Source organism: Typopeltis vanoorti, chromosome 25, assembly GCF_054136105.1.
Source record: "Typopeltis vanoorti isolate ZY-2024b chromosome 25, IOZ_Tvanoo_1.0, whole genome shotgun sequence".
NCBI classification, from domain to species: domain Eukaryota; kingdom Metazoa; phylum Arthropoda; class Arachnida; order Uropygi; family Thelyphonidae; genus Typopeltis; species Typopeltis vanoorti.
Genome location: NC_143573.1, coordinates 61,744,365 through 61,765,757, shown reverse-complemented (window position 1 = coordinate 61,765,757; position 21,393 = coordinate 61,744,365). Strand labels below are relative to the sequence as shown.

General features: G+C 32.2%; 1 protein-coding gene across 1 annotated transcript; it reads right to left on the bottom strand.

Moving 5' to 3' along the window:
• Nucleotides 1–1,341: 1,341 nt before the first annotated feature.
• LOC150092785 (neuropeptide S receptor-like) lies at nucleotides 1,342–15,457 on the bottom strand. The gene is made up of 3 exons (XM_090414278.1): nucleotides 15,143–15,457; nucleotides 6,565–6,798; nucleotides 1,342–2,022 (listed from the first exon to the last, which is right to left on the bottom strand). The coding sequence occupies exons 1-3, from the start codon at nucleotides 15,455–15,457 to the stop codon at nucleotides 1,342–1,344; spliced, it is 1,230 nt and encodes a 409-aa protein (XP_090270404.1).
• Between the last annotated feature and the right edge of the window lie 5,936 nt (nucleotides 15,458–21,393).

Genomic DNA, 21,393 nt, shown 5'->3' with positions numbered 1-21,393 from the left:
ATCAATTATCTTCTACTTTATATCGGAGAAAAATAACGATGTTCTTATAAGATACAGGCGGTGTTCTTTACACGCATTGGATATTTAATTTGTATTATCAATGAAAAATTAAAATAAAGTTACATGTCGATTTGCAGAAAAGGAAGATAATGAATGAGTTTTTAACGATCACCATACAATCATTGCTATTCACATTCTGTTCTTTGCTTTTTATATACCGTCAAATATATATTTTTGTTTTCCATTTTTCCTTTTCGATTGAAATACTAAAGTAAAAAAATATAAAAGAATCGGAGACCTCTAGAAATATTAGCCACGTGCCAATAAATTTAATTCAGTTAAATGTTGTTGTTATAATTATTTTTATTAATGATTACGTGTAGACAGCTAAGGTTACGAGCCAAGGGTTTTATTCTTGATTCTTGCACATTCTCTGGCAGATGTCTTCTTTTGTGGAAAAGACGCGATAGTATTGAATGCAGCGACCTTGAAGATCTTAGCACTTAGCAATTAGTTTAATGTTTTAAAATGTGGACACAGATTTTAAACGTAACATTTTTATGAATCATAAAACAATAGCAAATCATGAAATAAATAACAATTTAATATTACTGAAAGTCTTGACTGTATGTCGTTGAGTATAAGAGGAATCGATAAAGACAAAATCTCGCAAAATAGTGATTTTTTTCCTTTGTTTTGTTTTCTTGTTGCAAGCATTGGGTCTAAGGAAGGATAGATAAAATATCCACTTGTTTTATTGTACGATGAGTTAAATGAATTAAACTATGCACATTCATAATAATTGATTTTTAATACTCCGCGTTGAATTTTAATTTTTTAATATCACACATACGAGGTTCTTACTTTGCTAATTATTTTTAAACCACTTATGGGGAGCTTTTATTTATTATTTTATTATTTATTAAATAATGTGCATTAATAAATTCTTTCATAAATAATAATTTAAATGAATATTTATACATTAATTTCACAAATTTTAAAATAGCGTTGTTACCTTTCATTATTAATTAATTTAATAATTTTATTAATTTAACGAATGCTTATTTGATACATTTATTAAATAAACATTTAATATTTATTTATCAGTCCTTTCCGCTATTTTATAATAAATAAAAAGAATTAGTCGATATAATGTTAAAAATCCTTGAAGCAGATTTCGAACAATAGGTATTGTGACAATCTTTTATTATTCACATACCGAACAGCGAACGTGTTAAAATATAATATTTTTTTTTTATATCTTAGATTACAACACTTCGACGAATAAGTTCAAGAGGTAAAGCACCTGTTGCAAGTCCCAAGAAAACACTTAAACCTTGGTTACAAATCTTCACAACGATGATGAGTGTGAACTTCCAGTTTACATTTCTCAACGTTATAGTGAACAATACGGTTAGTAACGGTGGATTTAGTTATATGTTGACAATTATTAGCTGTGCTGTATGCAGTGTCGTCCAAATCCGATGGACCAGGTTCTCCCGTCAAACAGCTACGGACATCTTTCCTGTAAACAATCTCTTTAAACTCCTTCCGAAGGTGAACGTTGAAATATCCATAGAATATAGGATTAAGTGCACTGTTGACTAGAGCTAAGGTTTGAACTCCGATCATAATATTTTTAGATACTTTAATCGAATAATTGCTGTAGATTCGGATGTTATTCACTATAAAATATGGCGTCCAGCAAATAATAAAGCTAGCAATAATGCAGATAGTTAGTTTTAATGTCTTAATTTTAGCTCTTGGAATAGTTGATGAAGCATTTACACATCTCCTCAAATAGATGTCACTAGTGTTGTTGGAGAATGTTTGGTGTTCTCTTCCAGCTGCCCATACTACTCTCAACACGTTGATGTAACAGTAACTGATGCAAATTGCCGGTATGACAAGAATGTATGTTGTCAACCAAGTGAAATACAATTTTCTCTGCCACATTGCTGTGTATCCTTTACTGACGCATTCATAGCGCACTTGTCCGCTAGAAAATCGTCCATTTTCTACCTGGAATTAAAAGAAATTATATAATCTTATTAAATGTTGTTTTATCTTATTAATAATCGACGTAACTTTCTAAAAATTTACATTGTCTAGGAATTAAAATTTCTTTAATTCAAGTACAAGTTTCTTTTGAAACATATACACTAAGTAGACAATGACTTATAATTCTTCATATAACTGTACATAACTACAATATAATTTTAACCACTACCGATAGTGAACTGATTTGACAGCGTATGTTGAAAACCAAAGGTTTTCCAATGAATATTTTCAAATAACGAGAAAGCGACCTTTAACGAAAGGACATTCAAACTTTATAAGTTTCAAAATTAATCGTAATTGTTTTGGACAACAAAAAGCCAGAAATTTGGTTTTTTCTTCACCAAGAACAGGCATGAAAACACACGGACATCCCTTAAGGGATGCAGCAGAGAAGTAAAAAACCAGCTGCATTAAAATTCGTCGTGAACCCCTCATTAGCTATTTTACTAGGGGACTCTACCCTAAAGAGATGGATGAGACAAAGCAATCAAAAGGAGCAAGCGAATCACAATAATTCTCTTTACCTAGAAATTCACAAATTCAAAGAAAACCACAGCTACGATAAAGGCCACGGCTTGATATATTTTGCCTTCGTACACTACCTCTTTCTGTCTTTTGATATTTCTTACAGAATCTCAGGTCCTCGACCTCACACAAACATTTGAATATTTAATTACAGTAACTGATCAGGTCCAACAGAACGAGAAAGAATATAATAGCTCTTCGTTCTATCTTAAATGTGGTTGATATAGATATTACATCTGGCATGGTTTATTCGTTCAATCAGTTTAGTTTTTCTTCTTATATCTGATGGGAAACCCCGTTATCAATGCTATCGCTAGACTTGATATAAGACAGAATAAGAGGTTATGTTAAGAAAATACAATATTTGTATCTATCTGATGCATTTTAATCGTTAGTAGTTAACAGTGCATCCAGATAACCATTAAATAGCATTAAATAAATAAATAAAAATATATGATTGTAGTTTAAATGTCTTTCCAGACATGTATGCTACAACCTTGTAAGAAACGTTTATTCCTGACCTGAATTTTTCAAGTATTTCAAAGTGCTACTCTTTAATGTTTTATGCATGACTATTAAACAGAATATTTTAATGCGTTCTTGTTATTTTAAGAACTGCAATAAGAATTAAAATAGATTTTTGTCTTTTCTATATAATTTAACTTGGATAGATTCTGCACGTATTGCCACAGTTCGAATTCTAGAGTAACTTAATACTGTGGAGAATTTCTTCAGACAGAAGAACTTCCTAAGTTCTTCCTAACAACCGAATCGATTGGTAGAATTCTTAAAAGTGATTTTATCAAGCAGCGATCTTGGTGAAGCGTGTTCCATGGTTCGCTTATCTCGCAATTGTTACTTGGAATAGAAACTGGTAGCTAGAATGCTTAAAATAAATACTTCTAGCTTCTATTATAATAAACTTCTGCTGGCTGCTTACTGTATACTCTCAACAAATAGTGCTGATCAATAACAACTAAATATTCAGTATAAAATATTTGTAGCCAGAGATGATGTAATACTAACTCCAAAATCATAAAGAATTAAGAAATCTAACGTAGTTATAACTTCTTTCAGTTTTTATGAAAATCATTATTTCATATTTTACTCTGGAAAGTTACTTATACAAATATAACTTACTATTTGGATCTATTTGCATACTGATAATGCTCACTAACTCGTGCATTGTTGATTGTATAATTTCCTGCAACAGCTGAAATTATAATTGGCAATTTATTTAAAAGCAGGGATAGATTACGAATTTGAATATTTATCAAATATTTATCAAAATCTAATAATAATAATCAAGCATTTCAATTTAAATTGCAGAGCTTATCAATAGATAATGGCCTTCTTTTTCAGGAGATAGTAGTAGTAAACTTAGCGCGTAATTAACGTAATTAAGACTCTTGGTCAATTTATAAGTATTTAAATTTTCTACTAATACATAATCTGTAATATAACTTACAGTATCATATTACACAAGTGAGTTAGCAAAATTTAATTTAAAATCGGAACAGTAATCTAAAGTAAATCACGTTGATATTATCCTTGCATCTAAAGTAAAAATGTAACAGAATACTAAGCAACGATTTCGTTAACAGCAGTTTGTAAAAACATAGAATTACTTATTGGATTATTCATGAGGGATAAACAGGGATCGTCCAAACAGATGTTTATTTCTATGCTTCTTTATAATGTAATGGCTCACAATTCATGAAAATTTATTTAAGAGCACGGATGCATTGCCATTTCGACAACAAATATTGATTCTTAAAAAATAACTTCCGCCTCAATAAATCTAGCGCTTATTTTATTAGCTTTACTAAAGGATTAATTCGAAATCTGCACACATATTTATAAACTTGAATTACGTTCGACGTCAGCAAGGGAATTAATTTCATGGCATTGTGTTAAGAGGATCTGACAGCTAATTTATTTCATAGTCATTTTCATAAGCTTCCTGATTTAATTTTTTGGACGCAGACGTCATTAAATGCCTGCTGTATGATCGAAAACATTTTTTATGGTTTTCGTCTGAAACTGAATGGTGTATTGAAGGGTTCACAAGTTGACTAATGTTGGAATGCCAAATAACTGCCAACCAAATTCTGAACAAATGACGAAGAATGTCAGATTTTTATGTTTAAGAAATTGGGCATAAATTCTTTAAGCGCAAAAATTAATTATTTGAATATCAGTGATAAAAAACAAAAACGAATGCAATGAATGCTGAAAGATAACCTGATGATATTCAATGATTTTGCATGTAAAATCCATCAATTTTTTTCTCAGTATTAAGTGATATTGTGGAATTCTGTAAATTGATAGATCTGGCAGCCTTTACGTTTCAAGATTTCAAGGGGGAAACTCTGGTTCGATCTAATAATTGTTCTTAAAACCATCCACCAAAAGTATATTCTGCTAATATATTTTTTTTAATTCTAAAATCATAGCATATAAGACTAAAACTTTTCTAAATGAGATTGCTTCTAATTTAGAATGGTTTTACGATTCTGACTGTGAGGAGAATCATTTTATCAAAAAGTAACCTAATAAAGCGCGAACACAGTTTTCAACCACGAATGACTCTCAGCACGTTTTAGTAACAAAACACTTAATGATCAAAGGGAACATAGTTTGTAAGAAGCAGCCGAGAAGGAAAAAGAGAAAAAAAAAAGAAAAATAAATGAAAAATGCAGTCAGACAACATCTATTGAGGCTCCAGAAAGATGGTGATTTTTTTCCTATATTCAGTAACTGATAAATCAGCTCAGGGAGGAGAAAAGTTTCGCAATGGTGGAAGAACCAAGAGATATAAAAATGTTCCCTTTTGATAACGCAGTGATTATCGCAACTACTCAGCATGCAGGATCAAGACAGTTGTTAATAAACCACTGTTAAATAATTACACGCTGAAGGGCAAAATTTACTCTAGTTCTGGAAGTAAGTGGATAAAATTTTAAGAACGTTATGATGTGATTTGATTTGTCGTAGATGCTATATTTAATTCAATCCAATAGAGTAAATGTCATCTTCCAAGTAACATAACATTACCAGCGTTAAGGCAATATATATTAATATATAATCTGGTTCTGGATTTTGTGTGGAAGGTTACTTGAGATCTCTTGTATAGAGTAACACCTAAATATATGGGAACAAAATTCATTACAGCAATATGACATCACTTGTTTTGCTGCTGAGGATATGAAATTTGTTTTACGTTTATTAACATTTGTCTTAAGAGTTTCACTGGTCTGATAGTTGTTTCGAACTTTTTCTTCTCATCTTCAGAGACTAGACATGAATTCTCTACCGATGCTATGTCAGAAAAATTACATGCATTTCTAAATCACTCGATCAGTGTGTAAATTAAAATAATTTGAAGGAAAGAGAATAAAAACATTCCTATACAGAGACCACGTTTTTAAGCAGTTCTATACAATTTCATGCTGAAGTTCTCAAATTTTGTAAGGTTTAATCAAAATCAAGAAGTACTAAAATCTTAAAATTATTTACCTATGTTATATTCTTTTCTTTCCTTTTGACCTGTTGTCTTCATGTACCCATTTGTTAGAGAATTAAACTATTTAGTTACAATTTTATTGGTGTTTCTTTCACATCTCATATCATACTGTTTTTCATCGAATTGCATAAAAATTCATCACAACATTAATTCTCACAACCCAGATAAAATTTCTCTGTTCATGTTTTATAAGGTAAAACTAAGTCAAGAATATTTCTCCAATATCGTAGAACTTCAGCTTTTATCCCTTTAAAAAGCAATGTTACTTTTTATTCTGTTTTGTTACCACTTTTGTGAAGCATACATTAACAATAAAATAACTACAATAATATCAATTAAATTAATAATTCATTCAATAAATAAATATTCACATAGTATTAATTTAAATCTAGAAATTTATAACAAGAATCTCAAACCACGAAAATATTCTAATAATAAAGAAGACATTCTACCTGAACAAATATAAGTAGTTGTGGAATGGCAAATATAAAGGCCAATATCCAGGAACCTGCTATCATTCTCTTGGCTTGTTTCGCTCCACCTGTGGATCTCAATGGACGGCATATAGCCAGATAGCGATCGAAGCTCATAGACGTTAAGATGAATGTTGTGCTAGCAAGCGTGACAATCTGCGCATATAAGGTGATCTTACAAGCTGTCGATCCTAGTTTCCATTCGCCAAATACCTGTTCGACAAGATAATGCATAGTGTTGATCTGTGCTTATTGAATAAATGATAATAACAATAGTTCAATGAATGAATTCAGGACAAAAGTTGAAATTTAAAACGTATATAAGTTAAGATTTAGACTATTCTATCCTTTGATAAGAAAGTGTTTAAAACTTTTATATTATCCACTTATCTCGGTAGGACAATCGTCAAATGCCTCCTTGTTTTTCATTTGATGTAATTTATTCTTGTTCTGAATCAAAGAGCGAATGAAAAATTACATGGCTATTGTGTCCCTATTGATATCACTGTGCATATTTCGGGCTTTTTTAAACTTCTAGAAAGGCCCACTTATGGGTCACATAACGAAAAACAGTTCAAGCATCAGATGAACATTAGTTGTAACTGAACACGAAATAAGTACTTAAAATAAGTTTAATTAAATGGATTAATGGTTCGTTCTCCCTCATAGTAGTATTTCCCAAATAACTGAGATGAGTACTATTTTTTTTTCTTGGTAGGAAACTAATATAAATAAGTGTGAAAGCTCTTATTTCCTGAAGAAAGAAACCAATCTATTTTAACGAAATTTCATTAAGATAATTTAGAGTAATTAATCCTTCTACGTCTGAAAACAATTTCTGACAACTTTTTTTTTTTTGGTAAACTACTCCATTCTCTATTGAGAGAAACCTTAATTACATAACATGTACATCGATAAATCTGTGAGAAAACAACTAACTTGTAGATAATACTCTTTCTAGTTAATTATTGTAATATCCTGAAAGGGATGATTTTTTTTTAGTTTTAAAATGCATGGAAGAATTACATGAAGCGCAACACACACACCATTAATATTAAACTTACGAAACCACACTTATTTCTTAGACTTTGCTTAGATTTTTAATTTCTTTTATTAATAAATAAGTGTGTATATATAAATAAGTTAGTATTTCGTACATATTGTGACAATTACGAAATAGTATTTCATATATAATTTTACAGTGGAAAATCTGTTCAGTTTTGTTTGAATTAGTTTGGTTTCGGACCACACAAATATAAGGAAAATAAAGAAAACGTGGTTGCCATTTGAATTTACACAAGAATTTTCATACTTAAATAATAGCAATGAACAGATTTTATAATTTTGGAATCAAGTTTGTCACTTTCCTCTTGAGCAACCACGGCGTGGTCTCATTTAAAGCGAAAATTAAATGTTTAATTATGTAATTAAATCAATATGAAATATGCCTAAGAAATTAATGTAGTAATAAGGTTTTACTCTTTCATGTAGGGGAAAAATTCCAGGATATCTTTCCTTATTTCTTTGTATGACACAGAAATAAATTTGAATGACTGACTTAAGAAATTTCAAAAACACGATGAGTCTACCCAAACGTTCTTTGCTAGGAGTTGTTATCGATCGCACCTGCAAACTGTAGATAGCAGCATAAAAGAAAAGTACGCCACTCATCACGATTGCAACCGAAAAAATAAATAAAATAAAATAAGATTATACCGTTTTCATGGTTGGATTACAGAGAGAGAGAGAGAGAGAGAGAGAGAGAGAGAGAGAGAGAGAGAGAGAGAGAAACTGAATATATTCACAAAATTTATGCTATTTTATTAAAGGGTTTGATACTATGTTTAGATGCTTCAGAGCAAACCTATTTGCGTCAGCAACAAGTAAAAGGTATATCGATCAAGTTTGGCAATAAGGCTTCTTCAACCTGTGCTTTTGCGAGTACTTTTTCTAGATGTATGATGATTACACTTAACCATCAGTGAAGGCTTCTTTTATTGTACTTATTAATTACACTAAATATATTTTAGAGAGACACAAGCTTCTTGTTTTTATTTTCTTTGATGTGTATGTCCACGTCCTCATTTTCCTATTCTCCTTTTATATGATGGTTTCTATTATCTTATCATGTTTACTACTCTGTAGATTCCGATCCTATCATGTATTTTAATCTCAAGGGAACTGAATTATTTGACTGCTACAAAACGTATGTTCATTATCGTGTATTCTTTCGCATAAAATTTCTGTTTATAGATTCATATACTATTCATGTATTCTAATCTTATAGAATTGAATTACTTTTAACTGATAGAAGTAGCACATTATCTTATAGTCATTCAAATTAATTTTTTTTCCGTTTCTTATGACTTCCTTTCTCTGATGAATGCACAAAAATTATATAAATTGAATAGAATTTTCTGAAGTTTGAGTTCATCCCGGTCTTTATAAATATAAACATTAATAAGCTAGGCTTAAATGAAGCCTATATAATCAATATTAATAAATAGTTATATTCATCTATATACAGGGTGGTTTAAAATTCCACGTACAAACTTTGAGAGGAAGTAGAGAACATCAAAATGAACCATATTCACATAGGAAAGCATGACTGGAAACGCCACCGGAAGGTACTAATAGGGACACAAAGATACAGAAATAACACAAGGCAGTAAGTAGTGTAAAAAACTTTATTAGGCGTAACTGAACAGTTCAATAGTAGTTGGATACATAATATGGTAAACGAAATGCATGTCTGCCATCTCAGCGTTAAAAACGACGCATGTTCTTCTTACCACTCGAAAGCTTGAATGAGGAAGCTCCAATTACTCACCTGGAGCGCTGGCAAACATCGCCACTTATCACTTTCTGGTGGCGTTTCCGGTCATGCTTTCCTATGTGAATATGGTTGATTTTGATGTTCTTTACCTCCCCTCAAAGGTACGTGGAATTTTGAACCACCCTGTATATATATATATATATATATATATATATAGAAAGTATTTTACCTTGGGTATAATAAATGTTAAAGATACCAAGCTATTTTAAACCTGGTTTTACTCCATTTCCCAAGTAAGCAAACAGACAAATAAGTCAAGTTTGCGTCTGCAAGTGTTGCAAGTCTAGCTGACCCTGCACGTAGTGCAACACCAAAGTAACTCATGGTAAAAGTAGAATAAGCTCTGATCACTAATCTTAATATTTATTTACCCTTAATGCAAAGCACATCTCCTGGAGGAGATGTATGATGCTTTGTATTAAAGGCAAGGGGGCCACTACCCAGACCGGTTTCGACCTTTATTGAGGTCTCATCAGTGGGAGACAGGCTAGAAATACCAAGATTTTAGTAATATAGAGCTTATAAGTATTTTACCAGAACAAGTTACCATAAGGTGTTTTAACCTTATTAAATAAAAATCTCAGGAGGAGATATAAATGTAGAAAGTATTTTACAAGTAAGCAAACAGTCTAGCTGACCCTGCACCTAGTGCAGGGTCAACTAGACTTGCAACACTTGCAGGCGCAAACTTGACTTGTTTTTCTGTTTGCTTACTTGGGAAATGGAGTAAAACCAGGTTTAAAATAGCTTGGTATCTTTAACATATATATATATATATATATATATATATATATATATATATATATATACGTCCCATGTATTATACTATCTTATTCTTACAAATTTCTTTTCTCGATTGCATATTCTAGTTGTGTCGTTCAATATTTCATGCATAGTCATTTTACTATTATTATTATTATTATTTTTATTACTATTATTCTGAACTATAACCATTCACAGTTTGATCCTAATTAACATGGCACTAAAGGGATCCGGGATAGCTAGGTATAAAGATGTGGCGCAGCCTTTGTTTTTATCAACATTTTGTCTGAACGCCATACAACAATAGACAGAAGTGGGGAGCAGGAAAACAATATTAAATGCTATCCTCTCTTGCTGCTTGTATGTAAAGATATTTTCTTGCCCAATTTAATAATCTGATTATATCACAGATTGGTATTCATAAATTTCCGGCACATTCAATTTATAGGAAAAATAATTATAACAACGTTTCTGATGTAATTAAAATACTCGTAGATAAGTTGCTTTCTCTATGACAAGACCTTACAAAAGAACCAATATTGTCTTAAAACTGATCTTGTTTAATAATAAGAGCTCAGACAGCAATAATTATAACTCAGACAGTTATAAGAGAAACTAGCAGACAAAAGGGCGAGAGAGAGAGAGAGAGAGAGAGAGCTTCTGGTACGAAGAGTTTATACCTTCGCTTTCATTTAAACATGTAACAAAAATACCATTTCAGAAAGAATTTCAGCTGAACAAATAATACGAAGTTTTGGTTATATTCATTTTGTCATCGTGCGCAAGTGAAAAAGTAATGTTGCCATTTTTAGAAATATCTCTACTGATAAATGAATACAGACAGAGTAGGTAACTTTGTTATATAATGGCCTATATCTGTATTAGCTAATATGTTACAAAAGTCATATGTTTTTTTCGTTTAGTAGCTATTTAGTTTTAAGAGAGATATGAGTTTGAATGCACGTGAGTTAGCTGGTCTCAGAACCCCTTTGGAGATGTAAAACCCCTTCGGAGATGAAGGGGTTTTACACCAGAAACTGGGATTTGTCATTTTTCAAAGCAGGCAAACAGGCCTCGTGAACACACACATATTTACACACATGAAATACCCAATCGTTGGGCAACTGAATTATTCAACAGTTTCGGTTTTCACGTCAATAGAAACCTAAGGTAAGTCTTGTCACTCCCAACTATACACATAGAAAAACCATTCAGGATTTTTTTCCCTATTAGTCGCTTATTCGGGATCTAAGAAGTTTTGTGTTCAGTTTTTTTTTTTTTTAGTAGAGGACAAAATATAATCTATCAGATAACTCCGATAATTACTACTAACGAATGTAATACTGAGGTTTCTCTCCCGATTACATAAGAATTCCTTTCCAAATGCTGTTAGTAAAAACAAAAAAATGAAACAGTTCAGGCACCGCAAGATGCTCTTCATAAATGCAACGTTCCTAGACAATGAATCTCGCTTTAGCAAGCTTAAGTATTATGAGCTGATAGAGCAACATGAACAAGAGTTGATACTGTTGTGGTTTATTGATTTTCATCTTACTGTAATGAGGTATTGCAAGCACCAAATTTTCCTTACTAATAATTATACCCCAACGAAACTAGTTGTTCAAGCATTATGACATAGTAGAAACCTCTTACCTGGAGAAAGTTTAGAAGTAATTTTTAGAATCAAAGAATTTCTGTTTCTAATATTTCTGAGCATAGAGAAAATCAATTGTTTTTATTCTAAATGAATAAGAGAATTTCATTTAATTTTCTTTTTTTAACTCTCACCAGAGAAAATAATGAAGAATAGAGGATTCAACCAAATGGGAAACATGAGGTTTTGTGACATTTTCAAAATATCGAATGACTTTAATGATCCAAAATTACCAGTATGAATTACAGAACGAAATAAAATACATTTGTCGTTTATCTTGCTTTAAAATTTATACAGAGCACTGAAAGAAATTACAGAAATCAATAAATGCTTTTAAAATTGCTCTTATCGACTAAAAATGATTGGGAATGAAATTAACACAATTAAAAATATTTCAGGAGTTTACTCCCATATTGTTAGCTTGCATCGTATATATGAAGGATTAGAATGCATTTTTTTCACATTCAAATAGAATATGCTCAGTATCATTTATTTGTTTTAAAACTTTTTTTTGTGAAAATCCGACTCACTAAATCTCGGGAGCTTATAATGACAAACGAACAAATAATCCTTGAAATATTGATGGTTTATCCGTGCCTCAGGCATTTAATAAAAAAGGTTACACTCGAAATCAATTACTGCGTACAAGAACAAATGATTTTCTCATACGGATTGTAACGGAACTTCCATTACAAATGCATTTTGAGAATTCCTTTTAGTGGTACGTGTCCCCAAGAACTTTACCCTAGAAATGATATCTTGTATGTGAATTAATATCTTCAACAGTATTCGGATTCTCTAAAAGATTCAATTAGTTAAAGGTTTAATAATTAAACGATTTTAATTAAAGAGTCATTAGTTTTAAAGCCATTTTTGAATTACTTAAAAAATAAATTAATGAATAAATAAACTTTGTCTCTCATTTAATTATAGGAAAATGTAACTGATACAATTCATTATTACATTAGCATCATCAATTTATTTCATTAATTTTTTTCTGTTTATAAACATTTTCACTGTATTTAAAACTTTCAATAAAAAGCTTTAGAAATTTCATAATTGAACGTTAATTTATTTACTTCACCATTTTTGTGTGTAAACGTAGTTAGCAACTCTCAAGTGAGTATAATTATCTAACTCTTCTCTTTTCCGATAAATTGTGCTGACAGAAGCCGCTTTTTTTTATCTAACCGGAAAGAAAGTGGAGACTTTCGATGAAACAGTCACAAATGCCACGATCTATGAATCCTGAATTATTAAATTATACTGCTCAAGATTTTCTTCACTGCAGGTTTATCTAATGGCAAATCAATTTTTAGTTTCGTTCCTCCTGGCTCTAATGCAGTCTGCTTCCTTTTCTAACGTCATCTTCTCATTCTATCTTACCATTTCCATTTTCACACACACGTGCGCGGGCATATGTTAAACGAACTTTATTCTGTTTCTTATTCCTCTTTGTGCTTAACTTCAGAATGACAATGAAAATGAAATAAACCTTATTAAACAAACGATTGATGCTGTTGTGCTCTAGAATGTAATGCAGTTAATACCAAGAATCAAGGTGTGCTGTGTTATAAAAATAAGTGAAACTAGATTCAATCAAATTGAAAAAGATTGGCATGATATCATGAAGCAGATTTAGAAAGAGAAATAATTTTTAATAATAGGAGAAAATATTAATGTTAAGCTGTATATCGGGATGCAGGATAGATAAAATATATTTTTTATCATCGGTATGCTGCTGAATTGATTTTCTTGTTTAAAGATAACATTAAATGGGTTCAAGATATAAAATTCCAGTTGATCTCCCTTTTTCCGACTGTACTAATACAGTAGGTAGAGATGCTGAGGCATTTGCTATACACAGATCTCCAACAAGCTGTTCACATATCGACCAGAATATCCGATAATCCTAACAATTCTCCAAACTTATCTCTTCATTACCAGTAATCCTTCAAGTAGACTGTGGATGTTATTTGTACAGTTGGCAATTCAGATCCCTCCATAGTACTGATTACTTCTCTCATATGGCAACAGACATAGGTATTTCATCCTTGTAACTGTCTCAAGTTTGATGAGCTTTGTGATTTCTGTAATTCGTTTTCTTATCACTGATTCCAGGCTTTTAAACAAACTCTGGTTCATAACGAATTATAGAAACGATTCTTATAAGTGTAGAAGTATTCATCCTGTTTCCTGTTTAAATTCGTATCCCTTATCTAGACCTTTGGTTCTAGATAACAGATGAGAAGAAACGAACTGCAAAATTCAACGAAAGAAGATTGAGTTGAATTCTCCAGTTTCATTTCCTTTTCTGTCTGTAACAAAGCAAGCTCAAAATGATTGCGTACATATTATCAGTTCATCCTTTGCTAATAACAGGCGTGTATAGTAATTCAGAAACCCGTTAATTTCGTGTTATGAGTGCGCGCATTGATACAGTCGTAGGCATTCCTGAAGCACAAAGTTACAGAGTTAAATTCATAATTTTCCTTTAAGCTTTACATTTAGTGTAAACGCGAGACAGTTTTTACATTCAGTTGAACACAGTAGCTGAATAGCTACCTACTCTGAACTCGACATGAATCATTCTTCTCTGCAGTTTCGTTTTAGAATGTTCTTAATAGCGTCTGTTTTTCAGGGAATTTTTATTCTTTTGCATTCTTTGTCTACTTTCACCCTATTCTCGGATATATCACTTAGATTATTTTTTTCCATTCTCTTCTGTCTTTTTTATACGCTCAAACCTTTAGCGTATAAAACCTCCAGAACCAATTTGTATAAGTAGGAATTTCCTACGTATAAGAATAATTATGAACATTTACAGCTAACCGGCCAGTAAAGACACTATTATATTTCTTTAAATTTCCTTAATGCCTCTGAAAATAGAGTTATTTACTGTAAGTTACCGTAAATGGTCTATAAGTTTTTAAGTTGAACTTTATTTCGGAAGCAATTTCATCTTTAAAAATAAATCAATCTAAACTCCGTTAGTAGTATTTCTAGAACTATTATTCGACTGTTTCGATTATCGAAAGAATGGTGTAAATTAGCCTGACATTAGCTGAAAAGTGTTTCAGCAGACAATTGCTCACAATTATGGCAATTTTGCTAGAAATAAATATCAAAGCGATTTCAATTCACAGAACAATGTATGTCCCATTAAAGGCATCCAATTCTGTGAAACTAAACTTCTATTTCATAACAATCACAGTAATTTAATGTAAGTATCCTTGCAGTAACTTATCGCAATCATCTAAAACTCAAACTACTCTGAAGTGTATGAATGAAACGCACGTACTTACCACAAATAGTAGTTCCGAGGTCATAGTTAGACAGCATACGGCCAAATCTCCAATCGCTAAATTTAATATGAATATATTAACTCTTGATGATCTTTTTCTGTAGCGAGACCTGGAGAGAACAAGCACAATGATTGTATTTCCCACTAGTGTTACGATAAAAATTATCGACAAAGTTACCACCTGTTGTATTAACGCTCCTGTCCATTGCACTCCGGTTACTACTTCGACTCCGTCGGTTGTGTTAAAGGTTAAATTAACATCGGAAAGTTCTGAAAAGTCAGCTATTTCTTTTAGAGTAATATGCGATTCTGACATGGCTTGTTTAATGCTCTGTTTCAATTAGGATTTTTATTGATGACACATTCAAACCTTGATGGTATCCTGGCGAAGCGTTGGACTATTAGTCGTATACTTATTGGAAAGTCATCCATTTTATGATTGATGTCTGTTCTCTAAACGTAAAGCAAGTTCAAATAACTTCCTGTAAAATTTGTTTTTTATTCATCTGTAAATATGGAATGCCTCTATTTGGTGTTAACACTGTCTTTCTTCCAAAATGTTGGTGCCTAGTAAGAAAGAAAACTTTTATTGAAGCACGGTTATAACATTAATGACAAAGAGTAAATCATCCTTACTATCTATAATAATGGAAAATTAAAAACAATAATAGGATGCCTCAAAAATTGGTTAAGATATTTTAATATAATATCGACAAGAAAGAACCAAATTGAAAAGCCTAACTGCACAACACGTATATTTCATTTTTTCCCTCTTTTCTTTTTATATATTATATTATTTATATATTATGTATAATGATCATGAAGTCTTAACTTCAGTGCTTCTCTTACTGATGTCTAGATCTTCCACATATTTTCAAGTCTAGTAACGAACTAATTTTATTTGTTATAACTATTTTCTTCCCTATTTTATTACGCTATCTAGTATGTCCTTGTTGAATCAAAATAAACAGACTCTTTCTGTATATTTTATAAGTCTATAAACTAATTTATAAATCGATTGATTTAATGAGGTGTCCATCTCAGTGTTTTCTATTAACTAAATTCAATTAATTTACTGCTATGCAACCCAATTCGTAACTACTAACTTACTGTTCGCTTTTCTTTCCTACCCAAGCGAATAATATTTGTAAACAACTGGCTAAACGTTTCAACTTTGGTGGTATTTCAACAAGGTGATATTTTTTTTTGCTATCTATTATTTCAGACAGACATTTATCCTCACAAGAAAAATACAAGAATACACCAGACATAAGAAACGCCTCGTTGACTTTGTTATTGGCAAACAAGAGTGAAGATGAAAAGTAAAATTGAGTATCGTATTAACAATAAAACTCGGTAAGAAAGTTTAAAAAAATAAATAAAATTGAGTAACTTTCCAATTGAACTGTAGATTCAAGTATACAAATATCAACTGAGAAAATCTGAAGCGTTTTAAAAACAGTAATCAAACTTTCTTGCAGACGCACTAACAGACTTTTGAAGAAGGCATCGACTGATTCAGCCAGAGAATCATATGTGAAGTTGTCTGCGAGGATAGAAAAGTCAGAATTTAGTGGACTCAAGAAGAAGAAAACGTGCTCTGAGAATACGGCGAAAAATGTCAAAAAACGAACTTATCTGTCAAATCAACTAAACGAAAATCATGGAAAGACTTTTTTTTAAATGGCATGAACATCAGCAATAAAAATGCAAAGAATATAAAAATAGGAAATCCTTATCCATAGAGCTTATTTACAATCAGCTCTATGGATAAGGATTAAAACATTTCAACTGTTTAGAGACTCAGTTTTAGGGAAGATAGCAAATTAAGTATAATACGATAAAGTATACAAATCTGGTATCGTGGGAAGTCAAATGAATTAAATTTCTACTGAATAAACGAAAATTCATTTATAATAAATTTATTTTATATACTATCAAACCAGTTTTTTTTAAAATTTACCAATCTTAAGAACTGGGTTAGAAATAGTTCCTCAAAGACCACAAATAAAAGACTAGAGATATAAGAATTATATAAGAAAATTTAAGGCTTGAACAGATAGCATCAATTACAGAAATGTATTAAAATTGAAGCCTTTAGGTAAGATTCGAGATATTTAGCATTCGAAAATGTGTGAACAGAGCTGATGGTTTGGTCACTTAAACAGAAAATAAAGAGAATAGAAAAGGAAATGTTAGAAAATGGTGTTTGATGCAAGGTTGACAGTAAAACGACCCAGAGGAAGTCCAAAACTTAGGTGGACTGATGCAGTTAGATTGCCGAAATATAGGATCTGATAGTATTGGAGTCGTGACAGATAACAGGTTAATTTAGAAGAAAATTATCAATAGGAAGTTACTAATAATGTAAATTTTTCATCTGATATCACAGTATCCATTTACACGAGGGTACATATAAGATGTTTGATGACGAATTTATTTCCAATAAGAAAAACAATAACGTCATCCAATTAGCCGTTTCTGAATTTATCCGAAAGGATTGGATAAAGCATGCTACCTGAAGAGGTGTCTAAAAAGAAAGAAAACTAACAAGTAATTCTATCTAATTTTATTCTTATTAACTGCTAAATGAATTTTCATGATACCTTCAACAAGGTAAAAAAAAACAGCTACACTCCAAATTTTATTTAAATTAGTTGGACCACATGAGTTGTAGAGATATCTAAGGCGAAGGAAGAAAAAAACTTTGAAAATACTCTAGCTTTCTTTTAAAATTGAACTTAACACTTCAAATTTGAAGAGGCTACATCTTGGTGAATACCTTTGACGAAGGTGAATACCTTTGATGAAGCCTACTGTATCAGATATATTCAATATATATCTGATACAGTAGGTTGAATTTGGTCCCTAATAATTCTTGTAATAAGAGTAAATACAGACTCGCTACGGAGCTTGTCTTAAGAGCCAATGTTACTTCTGAAAGTGCAATCCTTCCACATACACTAAGTCATAGATGGCGAACCTATGGCACGCGTGCCAGAGGTGGCACGTCCGAGAATTTTTGCTAGCACGTCAACGATTTACAGGTGATATCCTTTTATATGGGGGGTGCTTAAGGGTCAAAGCTATATAACTGACAGGAGACCTCCACATAGCCTTCAGGGGAATGCGTAGAACCGACCTGGCCTTCTGACCTATTGTCCAATCCTCACCTTCTCGTGGGGCACCCTGTTCGGTATCTACCTAGATACTGAACGGACGAGGATAGACTGGCAATTTGGGATTTATCCGAACAAATAATATTCTTATTGGTTTAAACCAAAATTTCAAATGATGGTACAAAATGACAAAATTTCATGCCGTCTGGGGAGTCGCCCGGTTATATAAGGCCCCCGTTGTTTTTGCCAGGGAATCAGGGCAAACAGCGAAAAGTCAGCTACTGGACCAAATCCTAAAACTTACCACAACTCAACATCATCACCAGAGTTCAAGAACGGTACTATCAACATAAGAAGCCTGAATGGCAAAGAAATGGAGCTAGCTGAGGAATTGGATAAGTACCAGATCGACATAATAGGGGTGACTGAAACAAAAAAAAGACAAAAACTGGCAATAAATACAAAATTTTCAACACTAAATACGAGGCTAATCTTCTTGATTGGCAGGCAGTCTCAAGTAGAATGATGTGGACAAATATGAAAATGAGGAATTGGACAATGAGACTTATTTGTGCCTATGGTCCTACAGAAGGCTCTACTAAGGTAGAAGTGGAGGAATTTTTTGAGGCTCTCGAGAAAGCTACTAACGCAATGAAAAAGGAAAAGTTGGTCCTTGTTGGGGATCTAAATAGCAGAGTAGGAAATAATTGTCAAGCATACCAAAATATTTTGAGAAAATTTGGATAAAAGAGCAAAGCTAATAATAATGGCTAATACCTGTTGGATTTCTGCTCAGGACATGGATTCGTTATTACTAACGCCATGTTCCAACATAAAAATGTGCACAAATTCACATGGAGAGAAGAGGCAAAGAATAAGAAAAGTTTCATTGACTATGTTATTGTAGATAGGGTGTTTTCTCCCTGGTAAAGGACACCAGAATGTACAGAGGATTTGAAATTGGAAGTAATCACTATTAGGTCTTGAGCAGGATACAAATCAAGATCATTTTGAAAAGAATAACATGCAAGAAAGTTTTAAAGCGAATAAAAGCTGAGCAGCTCTCAGATGTGAACTGTAGACTAAATTACCCGAACACGATTGAAGAAAAAATGAAAGAGTTTGAGAACAGGAACCAAACCTTGGATATTCAGTGGCACGCCCTGAAGAAAACACTGATTGATTCAGTCAGAGAGGCATGTCGAGAAGTCGTAAGGATAGAAAAATCAGAACTCCCTGGTGGACACAGGAAGTTAAAGAGGCAGTGAAGGAAAAGAAGAAAGCATATCAAAAGTTCCTGGCAAATAAGTCAGCTTGTGCTCTTAGAGAATACAGATGCAAATGTAAGAAAGCTAAACACTGTGTAAAACGAGCTAAACAAGTCATGGGAGGACTTTGGTAAGAATATAGAAACTAAATATCAAGAAGGTGGCAAGATATTCTGGAGGTTGTCGAAGAAGCTTAGAAATGGAGGAAGGAGCGCTGTAAAAGGAATCAAAGACGATAAAAGTGACATGAAAAAAAGATATCCTTGAAGTATGGAGTAATTACTTTGAAAAACGTCTAAATGAAACAAGCAGTGATGACAGCACAATGGTAAAAAACACTGACCAGGCATGTACTCAGGAATACATATCCACACTTGAAGTAGAAAAAGCCATCAAAAGCCTGAAATATGGAAAGGCAGCAGGAGTAGATGATATTCGACCAGAAATGCTCACGTATGGAGATATAAACGTTTTTCAGTGGCTGCACTGCATAATTCAAAAGGCCTGGACAGAGGAACGAATTCCCGATGATTGGAGTTGAGCTCTCATAGTACCCGCACATAAAAAAGTGAAATAAAAAGTGAATGTGAGAATTACAGAGGTATTTCCCTACTGAATGTTCCCGGTAAGATACAGTATATGCAAGTATACTTGAGAAAGGGTTGAGAAGAATTGTGGAAGAGAAGCGTGGTGAAGCTGGATTCAGGCCAAATAGAGGCTGTTAGGATCAGATTTTCACTTTACGACAGATAGTTGAGAAGCTATTCAATACGCTACAGTTATGTGGTGTCAATGGGGCATTATATCAAGCAATACTTAGTCTTTATTTGAGTTGTAAGTCAGTAGTTAGAATTGAAGGAAGTACAAGAAGATGGTTTAATGTTAAATCTGGTGTCCGACAAGGATGTACATTTTCCCCTCTCTTATTTATTATCTATATGGATCACATTACAAAGGAAAGTGGTATTAAACCAGATGTCAAAATTGGAGATGCTCAGCTCTTTGCTTTATGCTGACGATGTTATCCTTCTAAGTAAATCCGCTACAAGTCTGCAAGAATCCCTGACTAAATTAAATAACTGCTGTAATAAATATGGTATGAAGGTCAGCATTAAGAAGACAAAGTCAATGAAAATAGACAGAAACATTGAAAATATCAACTGCATTGTGAATGGAGAATTTATAGAACAAGTAAAACATTTCAGCTACTTAGGCACGACTTTTAGTGAAGATAATAAGTTAAATATGGAAATAGACAACAGAATCAACAAAGCTGGTATAGTACGAAGTCAACTGAATAAATTTATATGGAATAAGAAAGAAATTAGACAAAACACTAAATTAGCTGTATACTCTTGTATACAGCTAATTTAAACACTGTTTTCAGTGTTTAAACCAATTTTAACTTATGGATCTGAGTGCTGGGTTAGAAGTAAAACACTTGCCCAAAGACTAGTGACCGCAGATATGAGAATCCTGAGAAAGATTAGGGGCAGATGGCATCAATGGCAATATCATATTAAAACGAGGATATGTATGGAAATAGACAACAGAATCAACAAAGCTGGTATAGTACGAAGTCAACTGAATAAATTTATATGGAATAAGAAAGAAATTAGACAAAACACTAAATTAGCTGTATACTCTTGTATACAGCTAATTTAAACACTGTTTTCAGTGTTTAAACCAATTTTAACTTATGGATCTGAGTGCTGGGTTAGAAGTAAAACACTTGCCCAAAGACTAGTGACCGCAGATATGAGAATCCTGAGAAAGATTAGGGGCAGATGGCATCAATGGCAATATCATATTAAAACGAGGATATTAGGAAAGAACTTGATGTTGTCAACATCCAGGAATGCGTT

What these genes read in the sequence shown, in the direction of transcription:
- LOC150092785 (XM_090414278.1), bottom strand. Translation starts at nt 15,457, where the DNA reads ATGTCAGAATCGCATATTACTCTAAAAGAAATAGCTGACTTTTCAGAA. An exon ending in CCTCGGAACTACTATTTGTG is followed by an intron (nt 6,799 to 15,142) that starts GTAAGTACGTGC and finishes CTTGTCGAACAG; the next exon opens with GTATTTGGCGAATGGAAACT. An exon ending in AACTACTTATATTTGTTCAG is followed by an intron (nt 2,023 to 6,564) that starts GTAGAATGTCTT and finishes TTTTAATTCCAG; the next exon opens with GTAGAAAATGGACGATTTTC.